Source organism: Trachemys scripta, chromosome 5 (genome assembly GCF_013100865.1).
Source record: "Trachemys scripta elegans isolate TJP31775 chromosome 5, CAS_Tse_1.0, whole genome shotgun sequence".
NCBI lineage: Eukaryota > Metazoa > Chordata > Testudines > Emydidae > Trachemys > Trachemys scripta.
The window spans coordinates 39559605-39573445 of record NC_048302.1 but is presented as its reverse complement, the minus strand read 5'-3'; the positions used below and the strand labels follow the sequence as shown (position 1 = coordinate 39573445).

Sequence of the window (13841 nt, the reverse complement as noted above, 5' to 3'; positions counted from 1 at the left end):
ATATTACTGTACATATAACCCTACTTAGAAGTTATGCCTGGGAGAAAAACTATTTACATCGATAAAATGCACATAAAGGCTGCTTAGTGTGGGCTTCATTTGTGTCTGGGAATCCTTATAACTGCCCCGTAGCAAAGTTGCCTTGTCTGTCCTTTCTTCAATAGGAACTATTCTTAAATGCCCCAGCTTTGTTTGAGACATGCGCTGATTTGGGGCGGGAGAGGGAAGCTGTTATTTCCCTGCTCATGTGCAGGTTGGAGTGGAGTCCCCTCCTCTCCTCACTGCCTGCTTTGGTAGATGATCGATTCTCTCTCGGAGTGATGATGCTGTCTGTCCTAGCAAAGTGATGATGAAAAGGGAGAGGAGAGGGGCAGACCTGGAGTGCTTTCTCCTCATCAGCTCCTCACTCAGACCTACTCCCCAGCTCTGCCTATCAGGCTGCACATTGTCTTTCCTTCCTGACAAGCAGCAGCAGCCTGGGAGGGGAAGGGATATTCTTTTATGGTGAGGGTTTTGTCCCTTCCAGCTGCTCTGTCCCTTGCTGGGCAGGGCTTTCCTCCTCCTCCTCCTCGCTTCCCCAGCACAGGCTGCTAGCCGAGGTTGGCCGGCAGCAGCATCCTGAGAAGAACCTGAGCATGTCCAGCAAGGGCAGGCGATGTAAGGAGCAGGGGAGAGTGACCTTCCCCCAGCAGCAGCAGGAGGAGGAGGACGGGGGAGAGGAAGAGGAGCAGCAGCGCCGGCGGCGGGGCAGGAGAGGCGTTAATGGGGGGCTGGAGCCCTCGCAGCAGCAGCAGAGAGCAGTGAAAACCCAGCGGGACCCCTACGGCTACTACCCGCCCCTTCCACTGGTCAGCAGCATGTAAGTACCGGCGCTGGCTGGGGGGTGGCCCCCTTCCTGCTGGTGCCCTGGCGGCGCCTGGAGAGGAGATGTGCGGGGGGTCGGGGAAAGGCTCCGACTGTACAGCCACAAAGTTAGCGCTTGTCATGCCAGCGCGCCCCGGCTGCGAGGCAGGTGAGCAAGACGCTGGGGCTCTGGCAGCCCCGCCAAACCGGGCACCCCCCGGATCTCCTACCCGCTCAGGCACCGCCTGACTGTGTCTCTCCAGGGGGACAGCGCGGGCCAGTTCCCTTGGAGCCACTCCGAGGAGATGCTGGGGCGATGATCTCCGTTTAGAAATACAAGCGGGTCAGTAATGCAGAGCGGATGGGGGAGGAGGTACAGGTACCTAGCCTTGGGGTGGATGCTTTCAATAAAGCCGTGATGATGGGGTTATAAATCCCCCACCCCCCGAGTTTGCTTTATTATTCTGGGCAATAGACTGGGAAAGTGAAGGATGCTGCGTCAGTAAAATTACACAGGCAGAGCAGGTGCCTGGACCACTTGCAGGGGGGTCCGGGAAATTAAATGCAATGCTAGACTGTGTCTCTTTGAGTTGGAGGAAAAATAGACTTCCATTCATTTCCGGAGTTACATCTGGATTTGAAGCAAGACAGAGGGGAGGAAAAAACCCAGAGGAAAGGGGACAGCCTGGATCTAGATACAGTAGATAGATGCTTTCTCCTTTCTTTAGGCTGGGTGGAGTGGCCTGGATTTGCAACACAATCTTTCAGTTTGTTTCTCGTGCAGAAGGAAGAAGACCCTCCCCATATCCCCGAAGATTCTCATGGTAGGCAGGAGGCCCAAGGATGGAGCTCAGAGACCGAGGGTCAGCAGTGCCCCCTGGTGTCTCTCCTGCGCGCTCCACCAAACTGCTCCGGACAGACAGTATTTGAGCTCCTACCCTGCCTATCCCTTACTAGCGTTTATCTAGAGCTAGACCCAGCAGATGCAGATGAAATATTGCAAAGGATTTTGTTGGGTGCAAACAGGAGAGGAATGCGATGGTTTATCAGTTTGTTAATATATCCTACCAAGAGCAGGTTTTCTCGGGCAATCTTTATTCTATCAAATCGACTGTTATTCACACAAAACTTTTAAAATTAAATTTATGTTAGATGTGACACAGCGCAGATTCCTTCTGCAAAAGCCAGGATGGAAATATTTTACCAAACTTATTAGTAAGGTTACTCAAAATCCAAGACATTTCCTAAGAGAGGATGTTTTAATATCCTACTGGCTAAACTTAATTTACATTGACAGCAATTATATAACATACAGCTATATGATGTTTTGTGCCTAGTAAAATAGTTTTCTGAGAAAATCCAATTGTTGGCTTAGTCAAAGTTTTGGGAGTTAATGAAGTTCTCTTGTCCCAGTGGTAAAAAACTATTACTTCCACACAGGTACAAAAGTATTTTTACATTTTCATATGGTGAAAAATATGTTCATAATCTACACTAATAGAATCACACCCCAAAAATAGAAAACTGAAAGAATTGTGCAGAGGGACAAACTTTTGAACTGCATCTTGTAAGTTTATTTCAAGTTTTGACACCTTCTGAAAACATCATGATGGTTAATAGTTAGGAGGACTTACCTGCAACAGAAATACATTTACTTTTGTAAAGATGTTAATTTTTTTGTCTGTTTTACAAAATCAATACAATGGCTAGCTAGGGAAAGAGGAATAGGAAGGGACTGGCTTGCCCAGTTTTTGTGTGTGGTGCCTATGAATTGTTCAGTCCTTTAATATGTTATAGTTTTGGTTGACACTTCAATATTTTGGTCTCCAAGGATTACCTGAATATCTTACAATTTCAGGTCAAATTAATTCTTAATTAAATGTTTTCATTACTAAGCAAATGAACACTTTTTGAGTTATATATTATTACAGAATGTGTTCTGTGTTTGTAAACGTGCTTAATTAAAATCACACTGGGGATGATTTTAAAATACAACAATTAGAGTAGCACTTAGAATGTGATAATCACAAATATATGTACATTCTACCATCCTTGGGTAGGAGTTTTACACTGTATTATGCTTTGTAGCCAGTGGCCCAAACATCAAGAGACTTAAATTTCTAGATCTCTTTACTGATAATATAAATGGTGTCACAGAGCCACTGACATACTCCCTTCCTTAAGAAATGAATATTACACCAACATGGACTAATACCTGAGTCCAGTTTACTCAGCTCAAGGCTTTTGTATCTGGGATGAGCTCCACCTGTTGGAATTACTTATCAGAATACAGCTCTTGCATTCCTATCCTAGAAGTGACAGTCCACTGGGCTGATACTAGTACTCCCCAATCAACGTAATAGGACATGCTGAAGCAACAGGGTATAGAGGGGAAAGGATATGTAACTTCTGTTATCTCTACTGAATGCCCAACTCTGCAGTCTGATTCCAAACTAACATAGCATGTTAGAGAGGGTTTCTGCTAGATAGTCAGGTCGTTTCCTCTGGGATGCTGTTTTAAGTAGGATTTTAAATGCTAAAAAAATGTAGCACATATTAATGAAGTCAATGTGAATAAGTATACTGATTAACTGAGATAAGGTGTCCTGGTACGCGCTGTAGCTGTACAAACATAGAATAAGAGACAGTCCCCTCCTTGCAGAGTTTACCATCTAAGTCAACATGACAGATAAAGGATGGAAGGGGAAACAGGCAAAGAGGACTAAAGTGACTTGCCCAAGGTTATACAGCAAGTGAGTGGCTGCACCGGGAATAAAACCCAGGTTTCTTGATTCCCAGCCCAGTTATCTATCCAAGTTATGTACTGACAAGTGCTGGGCTGCTACATGATGTATACTATACATTCATATATCCAGGGTTCTGGTTCTATTCATCATAGTTTTATAAACAAGACAAAATGATGGAGACAAGTATTGATAAAACATTGTAAAAGAAGGAAGGGATTATATTGGTAGTGTGATCCTTGATCATTAAAACTGGTTAGCTACTAGTCAGACACTTATTCTATTGCATATATCACTTGGGCATTCTGAATGTTTAGGCACACACCTTTTCTAGACTAAGGCTGTGCCATGTGTCATTGGAAAGTATTCCAAATTTACACTAGAGTAACATTTGGATTATGATCTTGATTTCACAAGGTATTAATGGTCTTGTCAAGGAACACACAGGCAAAAATACTATGAGTTGTGGATTCCATTTTTCAAAGAAACCTTAAGGGAGTTAGGCAGCTATCTCCCACTGAAATGCAATGGTAGTTGTGCACCTAATTCCCTGAGACTCCTTTGACAATCACAGCTCAGATCAGGGGGAGGAGTGCAAGGGAATTTAATGTTCTCCTCTGCCCACCCCTTACCATGTTGCTTCTCTGTATAGGCTGTTTCCCTTGTGCTGTGTCTGCACAGATCTGGCCCTGAGATCAGAATCTGTCTAGCTGTAAACTTATTTTTCCTATGAAGCATATTACTTGTTCTTTCCACTGAGCTTATTTGTACCTAAGCAAACAGGGATGGTAAAAAATGACAAAGATTTGTGAGGAGGGGACTGGAATGGAGTGATGTCTTCCTTTGAATATCTTACTGTATCTTACCTCTGCTGACGTGGTCTGACTGTTGTCTTCACAGCCATGAACCAGCACTTCCACTAACAATGATTCATTATATCCACTTTGGATGAGATTACTTCAGAATGGACCAGTGTTATACTGTGGGTTGGGATCAGACTGCTCAGCTGTCCTAGGCTATGTGAGTGCATTTCAAGTGAGTGAGCCTCTCTGTTCCAGCAAGCCAGGTGATATTTTACAGATGAGAGAGAGAGAAATCCTCATGTTATACATTTGGATTTAGGGGAATATGCACTGAGCCAAGAGGCTGTGAGTTTAAGTTCATCTCTTCTACTGACAGGTATTTATATTTCTGAGCACTTCAAAACATTTACTGTTGGGCAAGGCCTAAGCACTGCTGTCCTACGAGCAAAGCTAGTATCATTCCCTCCACTATAAAAATGTTAACTGAGAGGTTGCAGAAGGTTACTTTTGACAGAACTGGGAATAGAAACTAGGTCTTTTATACAGCAGATTCAAGCCTCATCTATGCTGCTTTTAGATTGATTTACTGATGTACTTAGCTATTCTGACTGTAACTGGTAGACCACAGTCCCTTCTCAGGCACACATATACAACCTCAGAAATGGAGATTGTTCGTAACTCTGAATGTTCATAACTCTGAACAAAACGTTATGGTTGTTCTTTCAAAAATTTACACCCAAATATTGACTTAATACATCTTTGAAACTTTACTATGCAGAAGAAAGATGCTGCTTTCCCTTTATTTTTTAGTAGTTTGCATTTTACACAATATTGTACTGTATTTGGCCTTTTTTATTTTATGTTTTTGCCTCTACTGCTGCCTGAATGCATACTTCTGGTTCCAAATGAGGCATCTGGTTGACTGGTCAGTTCATAACTCTGGTGTTCATAACTCTGAGGTTCTACTGTATACACTTGTCACTTCTCCCCTTCCTAGCTGGTCCAAAGAAGACGGCAGTTGGTTTTTTAATCTCAAATTACAGAAGTCGTTACTGGGGATCTAAAGTCCCTGCTCTCAACCTATGTGAGGGATCCTTATGGCTGCAAATAATGCAATTTCTGTTTCTCTAGTTTTCTTTTTTATAATTGGTTAATTTTGTGTTTTCACTGTGTAAACTAACTCAGGAACAAGTTTTATAGTTAAAAATTGTCTGTCAGTGATGACACAATGAGCAATAAAGCACAGGTGTCCCACGTTTCAGTCATTTGTCACACATTTCAATTGTCAGTCACACTCGGGCAGGTTTGAAGGTTAAAAGGTATGGTTGGTGTGGAGGAGGGTAGCAGCTCATCACATTACATTTGAGAAGTAGAGGAACCAACAGCCGAATGCCCAGCTTGTCACTGCTAAGTATGATGTTTCTAGCTTAGTGCATAGCAGTAACAATATGTCCATCTAGAGGGAAAATTTAGCTTCAGGAGCAGACTTGAGTGTTCAGGCAACAAAGCAGCGCATGCTAATGTGATAGTGTTATGCATGCAAATCATGAGATGAAGAGACTTCTTAAGCATCTTTTTCTGGAGAAAAGAGGGCTTTAATGTCTCTTTTTTATTTATTACCTGTATCAAAGATGATGAATTTTGTGGACAAAAATATGATTATGAAGTAGGATAGTTTTTATTTGTTTATTTTCTGAAACTTCCTTGTGTGTAAATTAATCACAGTCTTACCAGGAACATATTATTATTGCTTCTGAAAGTTCCTGCTGTATCTCATTAGGATTAAGTGACTTCATAGAGTGTTTTCTCGGTCACTCTAAAGCATGCCCATACTATGGAGGGAGTGGGTGGCACAAAAGGGAAGAAGGAGATGTACTGTCCCTATTTCATGTTATCCTAGAAAAACATAACCATGGATTATACTATGAAACTGGAGATGTACTCTCCCCTCTGCAAATAGTGTTAGGACCACAGCCTGGCTCTGAAAAGCTAGAATATGTTAGTGAGATGGGTATTGTAAAACAGGAACTTGCATGAGTAATAATAATCATGGTTAGGCTAACTGTTAATAATTTAGGGTCTGATTCTGTACACATTTAAACTGTTGTTAAAGTCATTCGAAGTTTTGCCTAACTAAGTTCAGGACTGGATCCATGCTAGCAAATGACTACTATTGGTAATGTAGTTAAGAAGCTACAATTTGTAATTTAGGACACCAGGAACATGCTTGCTTTATCCATGCCATAAGCAGATATTGTACACTGTTAGCCAATTAGTTCAGGATTAGGGATGCTCTGAGTCAAATTCTGCTCTAGGTTACACTTGTTCATCCTGTTTGCTAGTGAAGCTTTTAAGTTCCTTGAAACAAAAAGCGGTACACCGAGGGTTTGTCTAAACTGCAGTTGGAGGCATAATTGGAGCTTGGGTAGGCATATCCGAGCTAACTTTAATCTAGCGAGCACAACTAAAAATAACAGTGAAGCTTCCGTGGCAAGGACCCGGGCACAGGCTGTACAAGCCTTCCTGGAACCTTGGGTGCATGCTTGTGTTGCTAGCCGGCACCAGGATCTGAAGAGCAGCTCGGTCCCTGGTTTGCAAGTGGGAGTAGGACTGTGTCTTCACCTTCCTGATCTGAATCTCTCCACTGAACAGCTTAGTTATTCAAGCTGTGCATTGGGAGTAGAATTTACTTATAAACTAACATTACGTCTGACTAAGAACGCATTGGAGTCAGGAGAATTTCAGTTTATATTTGTCATTGTTTTTATCCTTCATGGTTACAGAGAAAAGCTTGAACATGTGAACCCTAAAGGCTGAAAAAACAGAAGGCAAATAAAAAGAACCAAAAATATATTAAATCTTGTGACTTTTTTAAAGTCAGTCTCATAATTTTGGGGAGGCTTGACTTGATTTTTGAATGCTTTGGATTGCCAGTACTAAATGTGGGATAATTATAGTGCAATCAAAAAGCTAAAACTTCAATTATTCAAAATATTTCATAGATTCCTTGGGATTCCTTTTAAAAAGTGATAATTAAATTTAAGAAATGGAAATTAGAAAAGGACATAGCAGACTATCTGATCCTACACTTCTTACTTTGACAATTTCAACTGACTTCGGAAAGGTGTATAAATTTGATGAGAGAGTTGCCTGAATCTAGCCATATATTCTGGCAATGTGATACCATACAAAATTGCTAGCTCTTGATTTTTTTCAGAAGGTCTGTTTAGTTAGTAAAATACCAGCAACTTTCATTTAAGTATTTTGAAAAGACATCTCACGCACGTCATATCTTTTTGTCATAAAATAAATTGCTGAGTACATCTTTCTTATTGGCAAAACATACTCCACATTGTGCCTTTGGAAGGATGTATCTCCTCCAAAGAAACCAAATGAGTCTCTTTGCTCTAGCAGTGGGTTCTGAAAGAATGATTTATAGAATGGGAAATAAAAATGTACTGAAAAAATTGTACTGAATATTTGAAAATGAATGGTATGTTAAACACTTATTTCATAAAAGATAGATGGGTTGCAAAGTGAATTGTTAGAACTTCTTTAGATCAAGGATTAATCATAAAAGAATTTATTCTGTCTTTATTTGCTGTTTAATAAAATTATAATAAAAAAATTACAATTTATGAGAGTGATCCTCCCCGTAGGTACCATTACATCTTTGGATGGGAAAGACGGGTAGAAACCAAGCAGCATGTCAAATATTAGTTATGATCTTGTTTAACTAGCCTTTTCATATTTACTATATTCTCATTTTTATTTGTGATTTAAGGACAAGAGGGTGATAGCATCTAACTGTTTATCACCTATACTCCACAGTCAAACCTCTCTCAGGGTATGTCTACACTACGAAATTAGGTCGAATTAATAGAAGCCGGTTTTATAGAAATCGGTTGTATACAGCCGATTGTGTGTGTCCCCACATAAAATGCTCCAAGTGCTCTAGTCGGCGGACTGCGTCCACAGTACCGAGGCTAGCATCGACTTCCGGAGCATTGCACTATGGGTAGCTATCCCACAGTTCCCGCAGTGTCCGCCGCCCATTGGAATTCTGGGTTGAGATCCTAATGCCTGAATGATGCAAAACAGTGTCACGGGGGATTCTGGGTACATGTCGTCAGGCCCCTCCCCCTCCGTCAGAGCAACGGCAGACAATAGATTCGCGCCTTTTTACTTGGGTTACCTGTGCAGACAACATACCACGGCAAGCATGGAGCCCGCTCAGCTCAGCTGAGCTCACCGTCACCATATGTCCTCTGGGTGCCGGCAGACGTGGGACTGCATTGCTACACAGCAGCAGCAGCTAACTGCCTTTTGGCGGTAGACGGTGCAGCATGACTGGTAGCCTTCATCCGCGATCTGGGTGCTGGCAGCTGTGGGGCTGGCAGCCGTAGGGCTACATTCCACCAGCCCCTTGCCTTTTGCCTTTTGGCAGTAGATGGTGTATTACGATTGGTAACCGTCCTATTACAAGTTGGATCATCGCACATTAGCAGAGTCTTCCCTGAGCAGCAGATCGTGCAATAGGCCTGAAGGCCATCATAGTACACTAACTGCCAAGCACCCAGTATTTGCTGCCAAGCACCCAGAAGATGCCGAGGGCTATCAGTCATGCTGCACCGTCGTCTTAAGATGTAAAAAATAGATTTGTTCTGTATTAATTTGCTTCCCCTCCCTCCGTGAAATCAACGGCCTGCTAAACCCAGGGTTTTCAGTTTAATCTTTGGGGGGACCATTCTATGTGACAGTTGTTTGTGTTTCTCCCTGATGCACAGCCACCTTTCTTGATTTTAATTCCCTGTACCTGTACGCCATGTCGTCACTCGGCCCTCCCTCCTTCCCGCCCTCCCTCCTTCTCCTGGTCCGTCAGATACTAGTTTCCTGCTTTTTTTCAGACCAGGCGCCATAGCTAGCACTGGGATCATGGAGTCCGCTCAGATCACCGCGGCAATTATGAGCACTATGAACACCACTCGCATTGTCCTGGAATATATGCAGAGCCAGGACATGCCAAGGCGAAACCCGGACCAGCAATAGTGGATGGTTTTGCTGAAATGGGATTCCCAAACTGTGGTGGGGCCATAGACGGAACCCATATCCCTATCTTGGCACCGGAGCACCAAGCCACCGAGTACATAAACCGCAAGGGGTACTTTTCAATGCTGCTGCAAGCCCTGGTGGATCACAAGGGACGTTTCACCAACATCAACGTGGGATGGCCAGGAAAGGTACATGATGCTCGTGTCTTCAGGCACTCTGGTCTGTTTCGAAAGCTGGAGGAAGGGACTTTCTTCCCGGACCAGAAAGTAACCGTTGGGGATGTCGAAATGCCTATCGGGATCCTTGGGGACCCAGCCTACCCCTTAATGCCATGGCTCATGAAGCCGTACACAGGCAGCCTGGACAGGAGTCAGGACCTGTTCAACTATAGGCTGAGCAAGTGCCGAATGGTGGTGGAATGTGCATTTGGACGTTTAAAAGCACGCTGGAGCAGCTTACTGACTCACTCAGACCTCAGCGAAAAGAATATCCCCATTGTTCTTGCTGCTTGCTGTGCGCTCCACAATATCTGTGAGAGTAAAGGGAAGACATTTATGGCGAGGTGGGAGGTTGAGGCAACTCGCTTGGCCGCTGATTACGCGCAGCCAGACACCAGGGCGGTTAGAGGAGCACAGCAGGGCGCGGTGCGCATCAGAGAAGCTTTGAAAACGAGTTTTGTGACTGGCCAGGCTACGGTGTGAAACTTCTGTTTGTTTCTCCTTGATGAACCCTCCAACCCCCCCACCCCCCACCCGGTTCACTCTACTTCTCTGTAAACCAACCACCCCACCCTCGCCTCCCCACTTCGAGCACCGCTTGCAGAGGCAATAAAGTCATTGTTATTTCACATTTATGCATTCTTTATTAATTCCTCACACAAGTAGGGGGATAATTGCCAAGGTAGCCTGGGATGGGTGGGGGAGGAGGGATGGAAAAGGACACACTGCATTTTAAAACTTTAACTCTTATTGAAGGCCAGCCTTCTGATGCTTGGGCAATCGTCTGGGGTGGAGTGACTAGAGGCCCCCCCACCATGTTCTTGGGCGTCTGGGTGAGGAGGCTATGGAACTTGGGGAGGAGGGCTGTTGGTTACACAGGGGCTGTAGCAGCGGTCTCTGCTCCTGCTGCCTTTCCTGCAGCTCAACCATACGCTGGAGCATATCAGTTTGATGCTCCAGCAGACAGAGCATTGACTCTTGCCTTCTGTCTGCAAGCTGACGCCACCTATCATCTTCAGCCCGCCACTTGCTCTTTTCATCCCGCCATTCAGCCCCCCACCTCTTCTCTCGTTCATATTGTGCTTTTCTCATGTCTGACATTGACTGCCTCCACGCATTCTGCTGTGCTCTATCAGCGTGGGAGGACATCTGGAGCTCCGTGAACATATCGTCCCGCGTCCTCCGTTTTCTCTTTCTAACGTTCACTAGCCTCTGCGAAGGAGAAACATTTGCAGCTGGTGGAGGAAAAGGGAGAGGTGGTTAAAAAAGACACATTTTAGAGAACAATGGGTACACTCTTTCGTTACAAGGTCGCATTTTTCCTCTTATAGTGAGGGCCTGCCGGTTTGGTATAAGAGATCACTCACGCAGTGCCAGGCAACAGATTTCGGCTTGCAGGCAGCCATGGTAAGCCACAGTCTTTTGGCTTTTTTAACCTTCTTAACATGTGGGAATGGTTTCAAACAGCAGCGCCCACATTTCTCATATCAAGGAAGAATTGGGTTGGCCATTTAAAATGGGTTTTCAATGTAAAAGGAGGGGCTGCAGTTTCCGGATTAACATGCAGCACAAACCCAAGTAAACCACCCCCCCACACACACACACGATTCTCTGGGATGATCACTTCACCCCTCCCCCCACCACGTGGTTAACAGCGGGGAACATTTCTGTTCAGAAGAGCAGGAACGGGCACCTCTGAATGTCCCCTTAATAAAATCACCCCATTTCAACCAGGTGACCATGAATGATATCACTCTCCTGAGGATAACAAAGAGAGATAAGGAATGGATGTTGTCTGCATGCCAGCAAACACCGGGACCATACGCTGCCATGCTTTGTTATGCAATGATTCCAAACTACGTGCTACTGGCCTGGTGTGGTAAAGTGTCCTACCATGGCGGACGGGATAAGGCAGCCCTCCCCAGAAACCTTTTGCAAAGGCTTTGGGAGTACATGAGGGAGAGCTTTCTGGAGATGTCCCTGGAGGATTTCCGCTCCATCCCCATACACGTTAACAGACTTTTCCAGTAGCTGTACTGGCTGCGATTGCCAGGGCAAATTAATCATTAATCATTAAACACGCTTGCTTTTAAACCATGTGTAATATTTACAAAGGTACACTCACCAGACGTCTCCTGTGTGCCCTCAGGGTCTTGGGTGAGTTCGGGGGTTACTGGTTCCAGGTCCAGGGTGACAAACATATCCTGGCTGTTGGGGAAACCGGTTTCTCTGCTTCCTTGCTGCTGTGAGCTACCCATTATCTCCATCCTCATCTTCCTCGTTCCCCGAACCCTCTTCCCTGTGTGTTTCTCCATTGACGGAGTCATAGCACACGGTTGGGGTAGTGGTGGCTGCACCCCCTAGAATGGCATGCAGCTCCGCGTAGAAGCGGCAAGTTTGCGGCTCTGCCCCGGACCTTCCATTTGCTTCTCTGGCTTTGTGGTAGGCTTGCTGTAGCTCCTTAATTTTCACGCGGCACTGCTGTGTCCCTGTTATGGCCTCGGTCCTTCATGGCCTTGGAGACCTTTTCTAATACTTTGCCATTTCTTTTACTGCTACGGAGTTCAGCTAGCACTGATTCATCTCCCCATATGGCGAGCAGATCCCGTACCTCCCGTTCGGTCCATGCTGGAGCTCTTTTGCGATCCTGGGACTCCATCACGGTTACCTGTGCTGATGAGCTCTGCGTGGTTACCTGTGCTCTCCACGCTGGGCAAACAGGAAATGAAATTCAAACGTTCGCGGGTCTTTTCCTGTCTACCTAGTCAGTGCATCTGAGTTGAGAGTGCTGTCCAGAGCGGTCACAATGAAGCACTGTGGGATAGCTCCTGGAGGCCAATAACGTCGAATTCCGTCCACACTACCCCAATTCCGACCCACAAAGGCCGATTTTATCGCTAATCCCCTCGTCGAAGGTGGCGTAAAGAAACCGGTTTAAAGGGCCCTTTAAGTCGAAAGAAAGGGCTTCGTCGTGTGAATGTGTCCAGGCTTAATTCGATTTAACGCTGCTAAAGTCGACCTAAACCCGTAGTGTAGACCAGGCCTCAAAATGCTTTCACATGTAAAATATGCCTAAATCAGTTCTGAGCTTAGCACAAAATCACAAATCCTCTTTGTAACACAGCTTTTCCTTTTTGTAGACATAAGTAAAGAGGTTCAGGAGCAAAGAATAATGGATGTGTCTTCTTTGGCATAGCCGTTTGACATGTTTCAAAAACAGATATTTCTTTTTGCATAGACTACACGGTAGTGCCACATACACTGCTGCTATACAAAAACACTAATCATGCTTGAACATTTAAATAAGATAAAATATTTTATCATGGGAGAGGCCTGCCATTGGTAATTAATATTGTAATATCACCATCCAGATTACAATGAAACAGCACATTTGTGTTAGCTAAAATATCCAAGGGCTGGACCAGTGTGCTTTCAGGATGCTTGTAGCTTTCATAAAGTTATAAAGAGTTTGTTTTGCTCAATATATTATGGGCTGATGCAGACAGCTTCAACAGCAGCATCCCTCCTACATCATGAATGGAATTTTTTATGCAAAATAAAAATGTTTGGGTCCAAAATGGCTGCACCTTGTATTGAATTCCCACTGAAGTCAATGCGAATTCTTTGCTGACTGGATTGTACTGCCATGGTACAGAGAACACTGTTAAGAAGGTTGCATTGTCAAGCACTCAGATGTTTAAAAAATGCCCAAATTAAGGTTGTCTGTTTAACCTTAATTCAGCCCCATGTGCATGGTGATGCAGTCTTTAATTACATCATCACATACTATTTTTTTCCACAGATGGACTGTACTTAATAAACAGCTAATTAATATTTTATTTACTACTTGTTGTTCAATGTATGGCCCAAGGCCTTGTTTACTGTACACTATTCTGCTCTGACCCCCACATACAAATAATTTCCCAGGACTATGAAAATTTAAATTGATAAAAATAAAAAAAATGCTTCAAATAAACATTGATATGATCTGTTGAAATTATAAAATAAAAACTGAATTCTGCCAAGCCTAGTCATAACTTAGCTAAATGTGGGTGACTTACACTAAGGCCACCCCTTGACAAATTTCAAGTCCCTGCTTCAAGCCATGTAGACTCCTACAGCAACTTCTAAAAATAATTCTTACAACCAATTCATTAACATGGACAAAACAATGCATTTTC

The 13841-nt window shown here is 44.0% G+C and overlaps 1 protein-coding gene across 1 annotated transcript in view; it reads left to right on the top strand.

Moving 5' to 3' along the window:
• The first annotated feature begins 327 nt into the window (after positions 1-327).
• The window catches only part of TRPC3 (transient receptor potential cation channel subfamily C member 3), a 64965-nt gene continuing 51451 nt past the window's right edge, over positions 328-13841 (top strand). The window contains exon 1 of the mRNA XM_034772683.1: positions 328-859. Coding sequence (XP_034628574.1) covers positions 636-859 — 224 coding nt within the window. The 5' untranslated portion in view covers positions 328-635. The remainder of the gene's footprint in view (positions 860-13841) is intronic.